At 47.0% G+C, this 17,836-nt stretch overlaps 1 protein-coding gene across 3 annotated transcripts; it reads right to left on the bottom strand.

Annotated features, from left to right (window-relative positions):
• Positions 1-13,255: 13,255 nt before the first annotated feature.
• LOC120702662 (putative lipase YDL109C) lies at positions 13,256-17,117 on the bottom strand. 3 transcript variants are annotated; one of them, XM_039986542.1, is made up of 11 exons: positions 16,782-17,117; positions 16,063-16,198; positions 15,815-15,882; positions 15,346-15,416; positions 14,920-15,189; positions 14,496-14,659; positions 14,364-14,419; positions 14,150-14,202; positions 13,889-14,057; positions 13,700-13,797; positions 13,256-13,576 (listed from the first exon to the last, which is right to left on the bottom strand). In XM_039986542.1, the coding sequence occupies exons 1-11, from the start codon at positions 17,029-17,031 to the stop codon at positions 13,472-13,474; spliced, it is 1,440 nt and encodes a 479-aa protein (XP_039842476.1). In that variant the 5' UTR covers positions 17,032-17,117; the 3' UTR covers positions 13,256-13,471. The 3 variants fall into 3 exon arrangements, with proteins under 3 accessions (XP_039842476.1, XP_039842478.1, XP_039842479.1); XM_039986544.1 differs by having other exon boundaries at positions 13,700-13,774; XM_039986545.1 differs by having other exon boundaries at positions 16,063-16,626; positions 16,782-17,087.
• Positions 17,118-17,836: the final 719 nt, after the last annotated feature.

Below are 17,836 nucleotides of genomic sequence, written 5' to 3'. Positions count from 1 at the left end.
TTAACTATAAGAACTAACCATAACAGATTAGATCTACTAGATAAAAAATGAGTAAAGTGTCATCTCTACGCGACTAATTCCATGCAACGAGAATTAGTATAAGATTAAAACATGATTGTGTAGAGATGACATGATGTTCGTAGATGACAAGCAACAAAAGCACGATGAATCTACTAAAAATCATGCTACGAAAATCAGGATAACTAGCACTACTCGCCATAAAAAACGGTTCAGTACGAGTAATACCAAGGTAAAAGTAAAAACAACGCTGCCCTGATCGCTTCTTGCAATCAGGGCAGCATGACGCTTACTTGGACGAAACCCTAGAATTAGGGGTGGCGGTGCGCCGAGAGTTGTTTGCAAACGTGATGACGTTCTCCCTTGACAAATGTCATAGAGTACATATTTATAGTCCGGAGACTTGGACAATAATCTAAACTAACGTGTCCATATCGGACTCTATCTCTAACTCAAACTGAACTAAATCTAAAGATACATGGCCCACATGGCCCAAACGCTCACGCAGGAGCCGATTCGTAAACCTCCTTTAATTTCTTCATTAAGCCCAACTCACTCGCAGCCCATTAATTAATCTATTAATTTATGGCGATAACACATGCCCCCTGGTTTTGGCAATGATAATTCCAGAACCACTTCGTCGCTTCATCTTCCCGTTGATGCTCATTAAAACGCACTATAACCACCATGGAAGACGCAACGTCTCTACAACTGGCTCCTCGTGGAATGTATAAGTGCCGATTCATCTTTCATTTTTTTCCTTATTTAATCTCACCCTGAACCGACTCCTTTCGCCACAAATTCATCTTCCTCCCTCAGCTAACAACGCAGAAAACCCCAACTTCATGTAGCCATGGCGATCTCCTCCTCCTCTGGCTCCAACTCAATCGGCTCTCCTCTCTCCCCCTCTTCCTCGAGTTCCTCTGCCTCTTCCCTCGACCCCATCTCCAAGAGCCGGGAACCGACGCCGGAGTATGATCCGACGGCGGCGCACAAGGCACTCGCTCCTCTGCATTGGGACGCAGAGGAGTTCGACTTCGAAGTCGTCTCCGAGGACGACGAAGACCTCCGGCTCCTGTTCCAGGAAGAGCCGGAGGAGAATAGCGACGATTGCTTCTCCTGGGACGGAGCCGACTCCACCTCGGAAGAAGAAATAGACTCCTCCTCTATTGAGGAGGACCCGATGGCCGAAAGGGTCTTCTGGTTCCTTGGCTCCTCCGAGGAGGAAAGCAAGGAAAATAGTGATGGCAGCGGCGGCGGCGGCTAGAGCGGCGACGACGAAGCCAGCAACGGCAGCAGCGCCGACGAAAGCAGCGGCAGCGACGACGACGGTGACGACAGCAGTGGCGGAGACGTGCCGGCGCGAAGCCCCAACCGCTGTAGGCATTAGGCACTTACGGGTGGTAGGAAGTACTGTAGGAGTAGTACTGTAGCATAGATTGAGCCGAAGGATTCGTTCCTTTGTCAAATCGGCTCTTTCCCTTGTAAAGACTTTACCTTTAATGAATAAAGTCCCTCATCTCTTAGTCTATTGCTTGGACAACCCTCCAAAAGCCGATGGCACCGCATCGAGCTTTAGCAATAACCAAGAGCCGACGGAATTCAAAATTGTAAGCAACCAATATAAGAACAGAACATCACCTCCACTTTGAACCCAACTCGAAACAGATATTCCAAATCCGAGCGCAATTCGAGAATCCCGCTTCATAAGTTTGAACGAAAACTCACAGCATCCAAAACTTGAACCAGAGCCCGCAAAACAACCAAATCCTAAGTTAGTAGATCTGAACCATGGCGGACTCTGAAGCTCAAACAGCGAGATCTCCAAACGTCGATACGGCAATCTTCGGCCTGAAGGTAATATTCAGCCCATCCTTTCAACTTTTTTCAGCTCATCAATCCTCCGAAATAAATTAAGCTCTGAAATATAATACCATATACAAATTTTTGAATTTTTGAAACTCCAGGCTTCAGACATCCTTTTGCCGCATCCTTCCAATCTCGACTCCTTTTGTCTTGGTCCACGAGCTTATGAAAATCCCACAGATCTGATCTCCTGTGAAGCGAATAGAATCCCTTTCATGAGTCAAGACATCAATTTAAATTCCTGGGTCGACTGCTTAAGAGCATGGACTAATCCACCTGAAAGTTGGATTACATGGTATAGCAGAGTAGCAAAAACCTATATGCCCTTGTGGCAAGAACAGAACATAGCTGATGCACTCAGCCTATCATTATCCCCCTAGATAAAGATGAAAACCTTCTGAAGACCATCGGCTATTTCTGGTCCGACGCTCTGAACTGTTTCCTCTTTGGTCATGGACCCATGACCCCTACTCTGCTAGATGTTACCATGATTACTGGCCTAGACATTAGGTCCCCTGATCCTGCAGCTCACAGATTGGTAGAAGTCCCCTTCAAACTTTCATCTAAAACAGACTGCACAAACTGGAGCACTTACATGAACCAGCACATGAAAACGAAAGGTGCAGTAGGTAAAAAGGAACACACAACCTTTCTAAATCTTTGGTTAGAACATTTTATCTTCTCTGGTCCTTCCTTAGCCCCAACCAAGAATTATCTTCCTTTGGCTTACCATCTGGCCCATGGCAACCACACCAGCCTAGGCAAGCTTTTCCTTGGAGAAACATACAGATCTCTCCATTTGATGACAACTAGCTTGCTCAGCCAAAGGAAACTCAGAACTGGATGTCCTTGGTGGTTCATTCAGTTATGGGCACAACTCTACTTCCTGCACCAGATTCCAAACTTTCAAAGCCTAGCCAAGAATTCCTTCCCTGACGAGAATGGCAAGCCAATTAGATGCACCAGCTATGGCCAAGCCCTATTCAGCCTCCCTGGCAGTAAACTGAACTCAACAGATGCAGCAAAATGGTTTAGAGTTTTCTACAAAGACCTAGAGAATCCCCTCTACTTTCCAGTCACTGAATCTGAAGCCTTTGAGAACCCAACTACCTTCAGGCTGGATAGCTTTGCCGGTGACAACAGCACTCGTCATCTATATTCTCTAATGATCCAACCTGGCTTCCTTCCTGTCGGCATAGCACTTCCAACAGAATCATCAAACCAGGTTATGAAACCTATCAACCAGTCATAGCAGCTCGGCAATTCGGCCTAGGACAAGTCCCTCCCCACTTCCATATTCACCACTTGGTGGAGAGTAGAGCCGATCTACCTGATGGTCTTACCAGTTCAAGATGCTACAGCATGTTTGACAATCTCCACATTCTAATACCAGCCGATCTATCCTTTACTCCATCGTCAACCGACTTTAACACATGGTGGGGAATGTGGAAAACTCATGTATTCAGAAGAGCTTTAGGCCCTCTACTGCAACAAATTGATCCTGAATATACAATCCCCGAGGCAGAGGTACTGGATCCATGCACCTATTCTTTCTAAGCCTTATATTGCTTTACTTGGCTAACCTTGCTCACCTTGTTTACAGCAACAAGATGGTCCAGAACCCATGACCAGTAACGGGGAGCCATTCCACTTTCTCCCAACCGCCCCTGATGTTCTTTTTTGCAAGGGATCACCACCAATGAACAAAGTGATAATGACTGTTCAGCCAGACTCACCCCAGTCGGCCTCTAAGCGGAGACAAATCTCTAAAAGTGCATGCCCCCCCCCCGAGTCCCAACTAAGAAAAGAAAGATCTTCACACGGCGAATCATCAAGAAGACAGCACAGCCTCCCTCAGATCGATCAGAATCCAATACCAACCAGGTAATTCACTCTCCGAAATTTTTTTCTGAAAAATTCCTTTCTTATGCACATGTACTCTGGTTGATTGTAATCTTTCCTCCAGGACACAGCTGAAGACATCCTTAGCACTGGAAGCCCATCACAACAGAGAACCGCCGCTCATGAAGTCGATACTGGAACAACTAAAGTCCAAGAACAGCGAGAACCACCCATCATCCCAACAGAAATTCGCAGTGAAGAAACTGCAACAGCCGATGTCGCTATTGTTGCCCCAACTGAGCCGATCACACTCGGACCGACCATCGCTTCTTCCTCACAACAGGTAACACCGCATGAGCCGATTCTAAATCAGCCGATAACTCTGTTGATATACCTTGCTCCCAAAACTAACTCTGATATCTCCACAGGGCTTCAATATTTCGGATTTGCTCTCCTTTGACCCGGCATCAATGGGTCTGATCGCCCCCGGAGCGAAGGTACCACCACCACAGCAGCCGATTGACCTCGCGGATCAGCTTCAACACATCAAAAATCTGCTATCTGCTCCAATCAGTACCCTGGTCGATGACTCCAGCGAAATATAGAAAGTCCTCGAGCAGATAGAATCCCAACTCCCAGAATCACTTCGGGTCAAGCTTTGGCCAGCCGGCCATCTTCCCTTCTTTCGGGCAGAGGTGAAAGTAGCGTAACAGAGGATAGAACTAAGGCATTCTCAAATTCCTCTGAAAGCCGACATTGCTGAAAAGTGCAAGATGCTAAACCAGAAGAAGGCAACTCTAGATGCCAAAGCCGATATCTCAGCGAGTACAAGGCGACTCAGCCTCCTGGAGAAAGAACTGGCAGAACTCGAAGAAAAAGTCCGCACCACACAGAGACTGATCCAAGAAGAGAAAGCCTCGATTGCAAACTACAAGCAAGAAGCCCAAGAAATAACCGAGAAAATACGGGCAGAGTTTGCAGAAATCAACACCTTGAGTCAACAGATAGTAACGGGCGATGACAAAGACGATGAAGCAGTTATAGCAAGAGCCGACGCCATACGCGCAGAAGCCATCCATGCCATAGAAGGATTCCTGAACTTGTAGAATAATTCAGAAAACATTTAATGTTGCCTGTTAAATTGAAACTCGACTCTATTAAAAACATCTTAAGTCGATGGTTACACATCGGCTGCCTTGCTTCTCATATAATTTTTACTTGCTGGCCAACTCAACGAGTTGGCCTCTCACTTTTGCTTTTTTTTTACTGGCCAACTCAACGTGTTGGCCTATCTCATTTTTGCTTTTTTTTACTGGCCAACTCAATGTGTTGGCCTTTTATAATGCAGCCAGATGGATCTCATCGGCTCTTGTTAGTCGCCTTCCCACATGCTCGGAAAATATTTCTTGAGGTGTTGGCCATTGACGGCTACAGGAAACTTGACACCATCTAATTTTTCAAGCATGTACGCATTTCCAGGCAGGACCTAATCAACCTTGTACGGTCCATGCCAAGTAGGAGACCACTTACCATACTTCATGTCTTTAGTTCCCAATGGTAGCACTGCCTCCCAAACTAGGTCTCCAACTTGGAATTCTTTCGGCTTGACCTTTTTGTTGTATGCACAAGCAACTTTAGCCTTGTTTTCCTTGATCTTCTCCAGTGATCAAAGTCTTAGCTCTGTAAGATCCTCCACATTATCGCTCATCAAGGCTGCATACTCTTCAGCCGATAGATCATTCTGAAACTCAACACGCCTTAATCCGGCCGTGATCTCCCATGACAACACAGCGTCTTGACCGTAGACCAGATGGTATGGTGACGTCTTGATGGATCCGTGACACGAAATACGATATGCCCACAAAGCCTATGACAACACCTCATGCCAGCGCCTAGGATATTCATCGATCTTCCTTTTGATCAGCTTGATAAGTCTCTGGTTGGATGCTTCAGCCTGTCCATTAGCCTGGGCATAATATGGGGATGATATGATCAGCTTGAACCCCGTGTCATCGGCAAACTTTCTAAATTCCTCCGATATAAAGACCGATCCTCCATCGGTCGTAATGGTCTGAGGAATCTCAAACCTATGAATGATGTGCTCTTTAACGAAACTGATCACATCTTTCGATGCCACCGACCTCATGGGTACCGCCTCCACCCATTTTGTGAAATAATCCGTGACATCTAACACCCATTGGTGACCTTTGCTAGATGGCGGGTTAATCTGGCCAATCATATCCGTGGCCCAACCCCTGAACGGCCATGGCTTAATGATAGGATTCATTACTGATGCCGGCACCATCTGAATCTTGCCGAATCTCTGACATGCCTGACATCCCTTGTAATATTTAAAGCAATCCTCAAGTATGGTAGGCCAGTAATATCCCGATCGTCTAATTATCCATTTCATCTTATGAGCCGATTGATGAGTACCGCAGGCTCTTTCATGAACCTCATGCAAGAGCCGATTCAACTCCGAAGGCCCCAAACATTTAAGCAGTAGTCCTTCCAAAGTCCTGTAGATCATGCTGTCCCCTATCAGAACATACTTCATAGCTTTGAGTCTTATCCTTCTGGGTGCCCCCCAAGCCGAATCCTTCAAATAATTGAAGATATCGGCTCTCCAGTCTCCAGGTTCTAGAAACTGAACCTCTACATCGACCCCATCGGCTGTTTTCTTGTATACGGAAGCCATCTGTGCCAAGTCATTGGCTTCACTGTTCAAAGTCCTTTGTATCCAGTGGAAATTAATGTACCTGAATTGTGACATCAACTCACGGCACTGCATCCATATCGGAAAAAGAGGCTCGCTCTCATATTTATATTCTTCCGTGAGCTGAGAAATCACCAGTTTTGAATCCCCAAATATTTCCACTGCTTCTGCACCAGCTTCCAGGAGTAATTCCACCCCCTTGCGAACGGCCTCATACTCTACTAAATTATTGGTGCATGGAGTAGCCATCCTGATGGAAAAAGAATAAGTCGCCCCACGAGGCGATACCAAAAGAATTCCTACGCTGCACCCATCATCACAAGCCGATCCGTCGAAAAACATGGCCTAGGAACGTACAAAAAGTGCAGACACGTCAGTGTTGACCCTGTCTGCAATGAGATCCGCCAGTGCCTGTCCCTTGACCGCCTTTGCAGGTTGATATCGGATATCGAATTCTGACAACGCAAACATCCATTTTCCTAGTCGGCCTTTTAGAATAGGAGCCGACAGCATATGCTTGATGACATCCGATTTACATATGACGATCGTTTCCGCCGATAGCAAAATATGTCGAAGCTTTGTACATGTAAAGAATAAACAAAGGCAAAGCTTTTCAATCTCAGGATACCTGGTCTCGGCGTCCAACATGCGCCTGCTGAGGTAGAAGACAACCCTCTCCTGATCGTCATGTTTTTGAATCAGAACCGAGGCGATGGAAGTGTCACCCACGGACAGGTACACATAGAAAGGCCTGTCCTGTTGAGGCGGAACCAATACTGGAGGCTTCGACAAATATTCCTTGATTTCATCAAGAGCCTGCTGCTGTTCTGCCCCCAGTGAAACTCATCCTCGGACTTGATCTTCACCAGACCCATGAACGGCTCGATACGCCCAGACATATTGGAGATAAATCGTCTGACAAAGTTGATTTTGCCGATGAGCTTCTATAACTCCTTCTTCGTAGTAAGCGATTTCATTGTCTTTACCGCTTCTTGACTCTTCAAGCCGATCTCGATTCCTCGCTCATGTACCAGGAATCCTAAGAACTGACCGGCCGATACGCCAAAGGCACATTTCTTCGGGTTCATTTTGAGCCCAAACTTCCGAGTCCGCTCCAAAACCTTACACAAATCTTCCAGATGCCCCCAGCCGATTTGGACTTCACCACGACATCCTCAATGTAGATTTCTACCAGCTTGCCGATGAGATCATGAAAAATGTAATTCATGGCGCGTTGATACATTGCGCCGGCATTTTTCAATCCAAAGGTCATAACCAAGTACTCGAACAAGCCGACCGCGCCTGTTACTCTGAACGCGGTCTTGCTTATATCCTCTAGGGCCATGAAGATCTGGTTGTAGCCGGCGTTACCATCCATAAAGCTCAGCATTTTGTGACCGGCAGCGGCGTTGATCAATGTTTCTGCGACGGGCATCGGATATTCTTCCTTTGGCGTCGCTCTGTTGAGGTCTTTGAAATCCACGCAAACTCTCCATCGTCCATCCTTCTTCTGTACAGGGACCACACTGGAGATCCATTCTACATACCTACATGGCCTGATGAACCCTGCGTCCAACATCTTTCGCACCTCTTTCTTGACCTCCTCCAGGACTTCAGCCTTCATCTGCCTTACTCGTTATTGAAATGGCCGAAATCTTTTCTTACGCGGGAGCCGATGTTCGACGATGCTTCTATCCAGACCAGGTATTTCAGTATAATCCCACGCGAAACAATCCCGGTATTCCCTCAACAGTGCTATCATCGGCTCACGCAGGCTCGGGTCTAGCTTCTTGCTGATAAATGTTGGTCGCGGCTTATCCTCGGGACCGATATCAACTTCCTCCAAATCGTCAGCTGATGTAAACCCGTACCCCAACTTGCCGTCACCTGTAAAATCGACTGTGGACGCAGGCGACTCGTCATCATCTGCCACGTCCACAGCAAACATGGGGATATGACAAAAGAAAATTTTCGGCCGACCGCACGGGCCGGCCGTCTCTATATTACCCCTCGAAACCGATTGCTCATTAACTAACCAACTGCCAGAGCAGGCTAAAGTCTGTCCTCAATGTAACAGTTTCGACTCTAAACAAGAATTGTCTATTTTTTGGGGCCGGTCGCTAGGACCGGCTTCCCGAAACCTGCTAGGCTCCGTAGCGTGCCAGGATGTATTTATTCTGTGAGGCCAGTGGATAAGACCTACCTCAATCCGTTTTTTGTCGCTTCTATCTGATCACAGTCTTCCAGCGCGATCCTTGAGATCGGCTCTTGCCCTTCCGCGTCCCAGGCGTTAATGTCTGCGAGCGAAACCTCGCTGGAGTTATCTGCACGGACCACCTCCACTTCATCGCCATCCCATTGGACCAAACACTAGTGCATCGTGGAAGGAACACAACAATTGGCGTGAATCCAATCCCTCCAAAGCAGCACTATGTACGTACTCTTACTGTTGATGATGAAGAACGAGGTTGGGACGGTCTTGCGGCCAACTGTCAACTCCACATTGAGGACGCCCTGTGCCTCCGATGGCTGGCCGTTGAAATCATTGAGCATCACGTTGGTCTTGATAAGATCAGTAGCAGAACAACCCAATCGGCGCAGTACTGAGTACGGCATTAGATTGACCGCGGCGCCAGTGTCGACCAACATCCTATTCACATTCTTGCCATCGATGAGGCCCTTGAGATATAATCCCTTCAGGTGCTTGTAGCTTTTCTCCTTGGGCTTCTCGAAGATGATCGGCTATGGGCCAAGATCCAGCCGCGCGACGGCCAATTCCTCCGGTTGGGGCGCCCGAAACTCCGACGGGAGCACGAACACCATATTCACATCAGCCGATGGCTTTTCATCGGCTCTTGGCTGCTTGGGGCGCCACTCCCTCCTTGGAGGGCGCATTTCCACCCTTCGCGGGTGCCTGACTTGCTCCGCGACATCCGGACGTGCTTTCCTCAACACGTCGAGGTACCTTGCTTCTGCCTCCTCGAGATTGCGCAAGCGCTGCACTCTGCGCTTCTGTGAGCGGCTGAGCCCGTCAGGACACCATCATGGACGATGATACTTATCTTCCCCTTCTAGCTCAAGATCATCCCTGGATGGCCGCTCAATATGGTCGTCGTGACGTGCTTTGGGCCCCAAGCGCTGGAACACCGACGTCTCGCCTGGCTGGCGTCCCCGAGGCCTGCACTCCAAGCAATCATCGATAGTAGGCAATCGGCTCATGCCGGAATTCCAACAGTACCTGAAGAACGGGCAATGCCAGTGATCGCGTATAGCCTGGTGCCTCCCCAGCGTCCTCCCTGTGCGGTGCTCATACTCCTCCTCTTCCGATTCATATCGGCGGCGCAACTTGTACTGATACTGGTTATTTTTCAGAAGTCGATTGTAAGCTGGGAGTTGATTGCGGATGTGACGCACTTGTTCTTCAGTAACATGTTGCTGCTCCGGCTCATCTTTATCCTGGGGCCGTTTGCCAGAAGCGGCCTCTTTCCTCTGCTCATCACGGCGGCGCATGGGTCCCGCCATGTTAATCTGGAACGCCAAGTTCTGGCCCTCAGGTCTAAAATCCGACAGCTTCACCACGTTAGCTTGTGGGAATGGTTGACTTTCCACCTTCATCGTGTGTTGGGCCAGAATTAATCGGCCTTGCTCGATAGCCGATTGGATCTGCCGACGCAGCTCCTTGCAGTCATTCGTGGCATGGGTGAACGAGTGGTGCCACTTGCAGTATAGCCTCCCCTGCAGCTCTTGCGTCGTTGGCAGCTTGTGATTCTCTGAGAGCCTCAACTGCTTTTCCTTGAGCAGTAAGTCAAATATCTGCTCTGCCTTGGCCACGTTAAAATCAAAGCCCTTCACAAGCCCCTTTTGTTTGACCCACTTGCACGGGACGGGGTTTGCCCCCCGGGTCCACTCTGCCACAGCCACTTCTTGTTCCCCGCTAGAATCATCAGAATCATCTGCTTGGGCCATATTCACATGGTGCTTGAATTTTTCCTGGTACAGCTCAGGGTGATAGTGTTCATACGTCGTGAGCTTCTGTACCATGTGCGCCAGAGAGGTGAATTCCAACTGAAAAGCCAGATCCTTGATCGGCTTAGCGAGCCCCAGAACTACCAAATCGACTGCCTCCTTTTCTGTGATGTGCGATGAGTAGCATCGATTCTTAACCTCTCTGAAGCGCTGCACGTACTCCGACACACTTTCCCCTCGCTTCTGCTTGACTTGGGCGAGGTCGGCAATCCCGGCTTCAGCAGCCTCTGAGTAATACTAGGTGTGGAACTGATCTTCCAGCTGCCTCCAAGTGCGGATCGAATCTGGGGCCAATGATGTGTACCATCCAAAGGCTGAGCCCGTGAGAGACTGACAGAAGAACAGGACCCTCAGAGGATCCGATACCGAAATCATCCCGAGCTGAGTTAGGTATCGGCTCACATGCTCAATGGAGCTGGCCCCTTCTGACCCGCTGAACTTGGTGAACTCCGGGAGCCGATACTTAGGTGGTAACGGGATCAAGTCGTATTCGCTTGGGTACGGCTTGGAATAGCCGATCGCCTTTCTCTTGGGCAGAATGCCGAACTGATCCCTTAGTATTGCGCTGATCTGATCCACACTAAGAACTCCTGGGGCCGAGGGCTCAGCACTCGGCCCGGTAGCGTACTTCGCTAGCCATGCCTGTTTCTCCGCATCTACCCCTGAAGCTCCTGTACCCACCAGATGTCCCGCGCGCGTTGGACTGATGCTGTCAGGTATGTACACGCACGTGTAGCCGTGCGGGATCTCCTTAGGCGGCTCGTTCAGGAACTGGCCCTCCTCGGGATCACCGCCGATCTTGTAGACGATGTAGATCGGCGAAGCCTGCGGACCTGGGTTTGTGAACGAATATGATATTGGCGGCCTAGACTGAAGTGAGACCACTCCCCTGTGACTCCCCAGGATTGGTCCAGATGGGGAGTACTTGTTCTTGATCACCTCCTGGACGACACGATGTGCCACACGCTCAAGCTCATTCACCAGGCTTTCTGAGTGCCCATGAAGCGTGTGAGCCACCATGTAGTTCATCTCCTGGCGCAGGGCTCTGGTGCGCTCCTCTGATGGTACGAACAAGTCAACGTTGTCGAGAGCGCCTTCGGGTGAGAACCCCTTCCACCTGATGCCGTGGTTGCGGGTCCTCTCGAAAGAGCCGATGAGATCGGCTTCGAACTGAGCTTTGACCTCATCATATTTCTGCTTGTGCTCGGGGGTCAGCTCTTCATACGTGACAGGGCTGGTGATCGGCGCTTGGCTCTGAGGTCCAGTCATTCCAGCGGTGGACGTTGTTGCTGATGAATGTCCCACCGGGCGTGCCAGAATGTGTTGTCGGTCAAAACCCACCGGCGAGTTGTGATAGGCAACACGAGGAGCCGGGAGGCTGCCGGGGCGCTGGCTGGCACCAGTCCCTCGGTCAACGGCCCAGATCCTGGCACACGCCGTCGCTTCCGGAGATGCAGGGCGTGCCACCTGATCTATACCCGATCAGGAGGGTGCGAACGTGCCTTTGACGATTTGCCTACAAGCACAGACACGTGTAAACATTAGTCCGAGCCGTGGTCGGCTCCCCGGGACGACTCTTGCATCGGCTTTAAAGAGCCGATCGAGTTCCGGTGTCAGATTGGATCTGCATATCCAGATGGTAATGGATAAAACAAATAACTGCAAAAACTGCTTCAATTAAATCTAGCTAATCTAATCCACGACGGTAAAAGTTTCACTGCTAGATCGGAACATCCTACACGTAGTTAGGCCTAACGAGCGTAAAAGTTAACCGAACCTTGACCAGAAAAAAGGCCTAAGAACAAGCGAAAGCCGATTCCCGGATCAATCCCTATTAAGATCTAGGCAAAGCATCTAATACGTCGCCGGATCGTCCAACCCGTTTGCAAGGCCTAAACTGGCAGATATTACGCCAATTCTTAAGTATAAGAACTAACCATAACAGATTAGATCTACTAGATAAAAAAGGAGCAGAGTGTCATCTCTACGCGACTAATTCCATGCAACGAGAATTAGTATAAGATTAAAACATGATCGTGCAGAGATGACATGATGTTCGTAGATGACAAGCAACAAAAGCACGATGAATCTACTAAAAATCATGCTACGAAAATAAGGATAACTAGCACTACTCGCCATAAAAAACGCTTCAGTACGAGTAATACCATGGTAAAAGTAAGAACAACGCTGCCCTGATCGCAAGAAGCGATCAGGGCAGCATGGCGCTTACTTGGACGAAACCCTAGAATTAGGGGTGGCGGTGCGCCGAGAGTTGTTTGCAAACGCGATGACGTTCTCCCTTGACAAATGTCATAGAGTACATATTTATAGTCCAGAGACTTGGACAACAATCTAAACTAACGTGTCCATATCGGACTCTATCTCTAACTCAAACTGAATTAAATCTAAAGATACATGGCCCACATGGCTCAAACGCTCACGCAGGAACCGATTCGTAAGCCTCCTTTAATTTCTTCATTAAGCCCAACTCACTCGCAGCCCATTAATTAACCTATTAATTTATGGTGATAACAGAATTCTTGTACATCTACCTATTGTTTCATGAGACTGTAATTCCCATGTTGCCTGCGAGAGTGATGGCTAACTGACCCTGTGGCGGGCTGGTGGCTGCCAAACCTGAGAGCCAGGAATTAGATCTCTCTTCCTTCCAGGAATTTCAGAACGAACTCACTGGCTACCCCACCAGTTGCTCACGGTGATTTTCCCTTCCGCTCGATGCTCTTGTTTAAATGAAATAGCCCGCAATCTAGAACACTGTACGAGACATCATATGAAATTTTGGTTTATCACGTATCGACCCTGAAAGCATCACTGTTTCACGAGGACCTGCTGCTACACCACTGGCGTGTGCAAAACATATGAACACACGGCAAAACACTGATGCCCAAATATCAAATATCTCGCTGCTCAGTGAATAGAAAGCTGGCCGTGGGTTGACTAGTCACAGAAAATGCCAGCAAATAGGATGCTAAAATGCTAACGCTATAGATTCGCAGGAAGACATGGCCGTGACTCCTGCTGCTTGATACTGTCTGCGACGTGTGCGATAACACCAGCACCAGCGTTGTGAAGCCACTCGTTCTTGACCTGCATCACAGCATGAATTTGGATGCTGTTCGTTTAGAGAGAAAAAGGAATCTGGAAAAAAAAAACTGGAGAGAAAATATCACTCCTGAAGAAAGCATTCACAAAAGAACTGCGCCCCCATACATGTATGTTGTTGTGAGCAAGGTAAGGCCAGAACGATGAATGGAAGCTGACGTCCACCTTCTTCCAACCAACCTTCTGCAACCCATGGGTCATCTCCTCTGTTTCAAGAATCAGTGTCCACAATTCATCCAAGAAACGGGAAACTTCAGCGCACCGCACATACGTGTGCAGTGCGAAATTCATACTTACCCTCCATCATTTGGTGGTATTCCTCGGTATTTTCTGTGTTTGGAGTTTGTTGTGCAGCTTGTTTAGCCCTGGCAGCCTTGGAAGGAAAATGGGGTCCCTCTGGTGATACGGGCGAACAGTACTCAACATTCACAATGTGCTTATAGCCATCCAGTGAACGATGGGAGGGCTGCAAATAGAGGAACAGTATGATCTATTCAGATGCCATTCATTTAGTGCGACATGTAAGTTACCAAGGATCAATTGTGTAAGTACTGCAACCTTTACAAGATCCTTTTCTCTCCTTATTGAAGATGTTCGCCAGCCGACCATGTCTGGGATAAGCATAAGCTAACGAAAACAAAGAACAGGAATAAAGGCAGAAATAGGTTGGGGGATATGAGCATTATTGGATAGCATTCTGCAGATCAAGTTCAAGAAATGATTTTTTTTAACACAGTTGAAGTTCAAGAAATGACTTGACAAGGAAGGATACGGTCATATGAAACATTAGCATACAGAACGCGGTTCTTAAAAGCTGCTAATGCTAGTCTGTTAGGCAATGAAAAAGGCATTATTTTTCAACAAGAACAACTTAGCGTCTAAATAATTCCTGTCATTAACTTACATGAACTTTTTGTCCTCACAGTCAGATGCCATTTGTAACAGAAGAGGTGGCTTGCTAGGATCACCATCAGTGAGAAAGAGTTGAGCACCAGTGCGCCCAACAATTAAAGGAGCCAAAGGTGCAGCAAGTTTTTCTAGAATCGATAGCCCTTGAAGAAACGGAAGCTGGTAATTAGGAAAAACATATAAGCATGTAGTAAAGGTATTGCTCACCATAAATTTACCATTTATCTGAAGTTTAGATACTAGTTGGCTTTGACCCCTCCAGTGATGATACCAGCTCATAAAACTCATGCTATGCAATCTCAAAATCTAAATAAAGTTTCTTATTTGAACAAACTAGAGAGTTTGGTTCCCTGAAGCCCAACTTTTACTGGAAACAAACTGTATCTTTTGCAAAAATTTAACACATTTTGATGACCCACCTGATTTCTCCCTCTAACCCCAAGATGTGGGGTAGCCAAGGTAATAAAATTTATTGGCTCTAGTCCAGCAACTGCACCTAATCCTGAAGTGCATCGTGATTTTGCAGATCCTCTTGCTGCAGGAACAATTTGTGCACTACTCTGTCCTTCATTCTTTGCTTCCAGTGAATAGAGTAGTGCAATAGCATATCTAGCAAAGAGACCACCCAATGAATGTGCTAGGAAGGAAATCTTTCTCAAGCTGGACATCTTCTTAACCACATCCAAGACCTGTTTCCATAGGCACAATTATCAGAGCTTCTAAGCGGTTCATTAGGATCCACAAACAAGATATAGAAAGTCCCCAACAAGGTGAATGCTTGAATTCTCTCTCAAAAAAGGTGAATGCTTGAAACCTTTTTCTAGGACAAACTTTTAAGAACGTACTTCATCTGCTAACCTTCTTCCAGCTATATCAATCCCATCAAACGTTTTGGTGTAGACGTTCGATGAACTAGCTGCAGAGAAAGAATGTTTGCACATTTATGGCTCATTGCAATTAACAAACTATTCTCAACTGTAAACCTATGTAGCTAAGTAGTAATGTGTACGCCCATATTCACCTTGTAGGTGCAGCATTTATTACATGCTTTTAGTTCGTAAATTGGTATTGACAGAAAGCTAGTAGAATCCTAGTTCATAAGGCCAGTCTCAGTGGGAGTTTCATGGGCACAGTTACCTAAATTAAGAACTAGGTAACTATGCCAGATGGGTTTTATGGGGATGAAACTCTCCTCACATCCCTTGAAACTCCATCTTTATCTCTTCTTGCCATGTCAGCAAAATTGATGATATTTATTGTCATGAAACCCCATTGAGACTAGCCTAAGGTGATAAGTAGTCTAGCATGCCTTACCATAGATGAAAAAATTATCACCCAGCCGTCTCTTCAGCACTGCTTCCCCATATGTCCAGTCTTTGGGGCTGCAACCAAGGTAGAATGAAGTAAATTTGTCAGTAACAACAAATAGAGAATGCAGACAGGTACAGCTTGGGTTAAGAAAACAAAGTAATATCTGCCATACTAATATGTCTACACATTACGCCTCTTGCAAATCTATATTCACAACATACTACGGGAGAACTAGGATCTACAGCGGTTACCTTGCCATGATACCATGGACAAGAACAAGGAGATGATCTGGACCTTGCTTGCTTTTGGATGTATCCATTAATGAACATGAAACAGGGCTTCCCCTTGATACTGTACGCAAATATAGGTTTCTGGCAGATTTCAATCCTGAAAAAATCGTTTAGTGATGAGTTCCAATATACACTTAAATAAAGCATGTGAAAAATATTTAAACAAGGGAATGCGACTTCATTTAAATTTGGACAGTAAACTGTTCAAAAAATCAGATAGAATCATAGAAATGAAGCCACCTTCTTGTTTTAAGCTAAGACCAATTTGATGTGTGATCCGATTCAAATTCATAAATTGGACTTTACTTCCCTGATCGATTAAGGATGCATTTTGCTTGGATGCCAAATGGTTCGAGAACCACCAGAATTATCACGCACTGTAACTGGTGCGTGCCTATTGCGATGCCAGTCGATCCAGTAGCTTAGATGAAAGACTGAAACCTCCCGATCTCGGTGCTTAACTGGAACTGCCTGACCGAATATTTATTCGTATGCCGAACTACCCAATCAGACCGAACAAACCACCTGACATCTGAATTGACTTAGCACAAGTATCAAATTGCAGTACCACTACGAAATTATCTGTCACTTCGATTCCCTGGAGCGACCCACAGCTCCAGCGCCCCCAATCTATCACGGAAGCAAATTTCTCAGGAACGGGGAAGCGGTCGAGAAGGAACCTGACGGGGTGCCGCTTCCACTGGAAGAAGAGCAGGCGGGGCCGACGGGCGAGAAACGGAGGGAGCGGCTGCTATATGGGCCGCGGGGCGAGTGGCCGTGGGGAAGAGAGCAAGCCGTGGACGCCATCCCTCCGCGCGGTGTGGAGCGGCGCCGGCGGCACGGGACAAGGCGTGGTGCTGATTGACGGCGGGGTCGAGGAGCGCGGCGGACGAGGCAAAGCCGACGCGCGCCGCGCAGGCGTGGCGGCATGGGCGGACGGAGTGGGCGGGTTGGCGGGTGAGGTTGGCCGTCGGCGTCGGCGTCACGGCAGCCAGCCCTTGGATTCGGCGGGGGATGGCCCGATCGGGAGGTTGCAGGGCTTGACCAAATGCTTAGCTATGCCATACCTAGCTAAAACTAGGACACACTCAAAAAAAAAGAAGCTAAAACTAGGATTATAGGATAGTAGTATCAAAACTGTATAACTGCAGCAGATGGTTACGGCTATGGTTCAAAAAAAAAATTCGAGTATTCGTTACATCGAATCTTTGAACATGTGCATGTAGCAAATGCATTTGAAAAAATAACTAATTACACAATATAACTGTTTCATACAAGATAAATCTTTTAAATCTAATTAGTCCATAATTGAATATTAATTGTCAAATAACAATGCATTGTGCTACGGTACCAAACCCCAAACTTTTTCGTTAAAAATTGAATAACTTACTGATTTCAGAATCGGAATTCAGCTAGATTCTGAATTCTCGATTCGAAAAGTCATATGATTTTTGAACATTTTTAAATCGTGCCTTCAGAATCACTCAAAGCTTCAAACAAAACCTATATCAAATATATATTTATTAAATGTATCACAAATTGTTTTTTTAATTTATGAGTATTATAAGTCTGATAACCGTAAATACAAACTATATTAAATGTAGCCACCCAAAATATAACATGTCATGTAGAGACCAAATATCCAGGTCTACTTGAGCGCTCTCTCCCTACAATCATAGCAATATATAGGGAACAACAATAAGATGGAGAACGAACTCGATTGTCAAGGTCGAAA

Source organism: Panicum virgatum, chromosome 4K, assembly GCF_016808335.1.
Source record: "Panicum virgatum strain AP13 chromosome 4K, P.virgatum_v5, whole genome shotgun sequence".
Lineage (NCBI taxonomy): Eukaryota > Viridiplantae > Streptophyta > Magnoliopsida > Poales > Poaceae > Panicum > Panicum virgatum.
The sequence above is the reverse complement of the archived record's forward strand: the minus strand, read 5'-3'. Positions and strand labels throughout refer to the sequence as shown.

Coding starts and splice junctions, on each gene's coding strand:
- LOC120702662 (XM_039986542.1), bottom strand. CDS start 17,031: ATGCCGCCACGCCTGCGCGGCGCGCGTCGGCTTTGCCTCGTCCGCCGC. Junction 15,883..16,062: donor GTCCATGGTATCATGGCAAG/GTAACCGCTGTA, acceptor CCTTGGTTGCAG/CCCCAAAGACTGGACATATG. Junction 15,190..15,345: donor GAAGAAGGTTAGCAGATGAA/GTACGTTCTTAA, acceptor CTATGGAAACAG/GTCTTGGATGTGGTTAAGAA.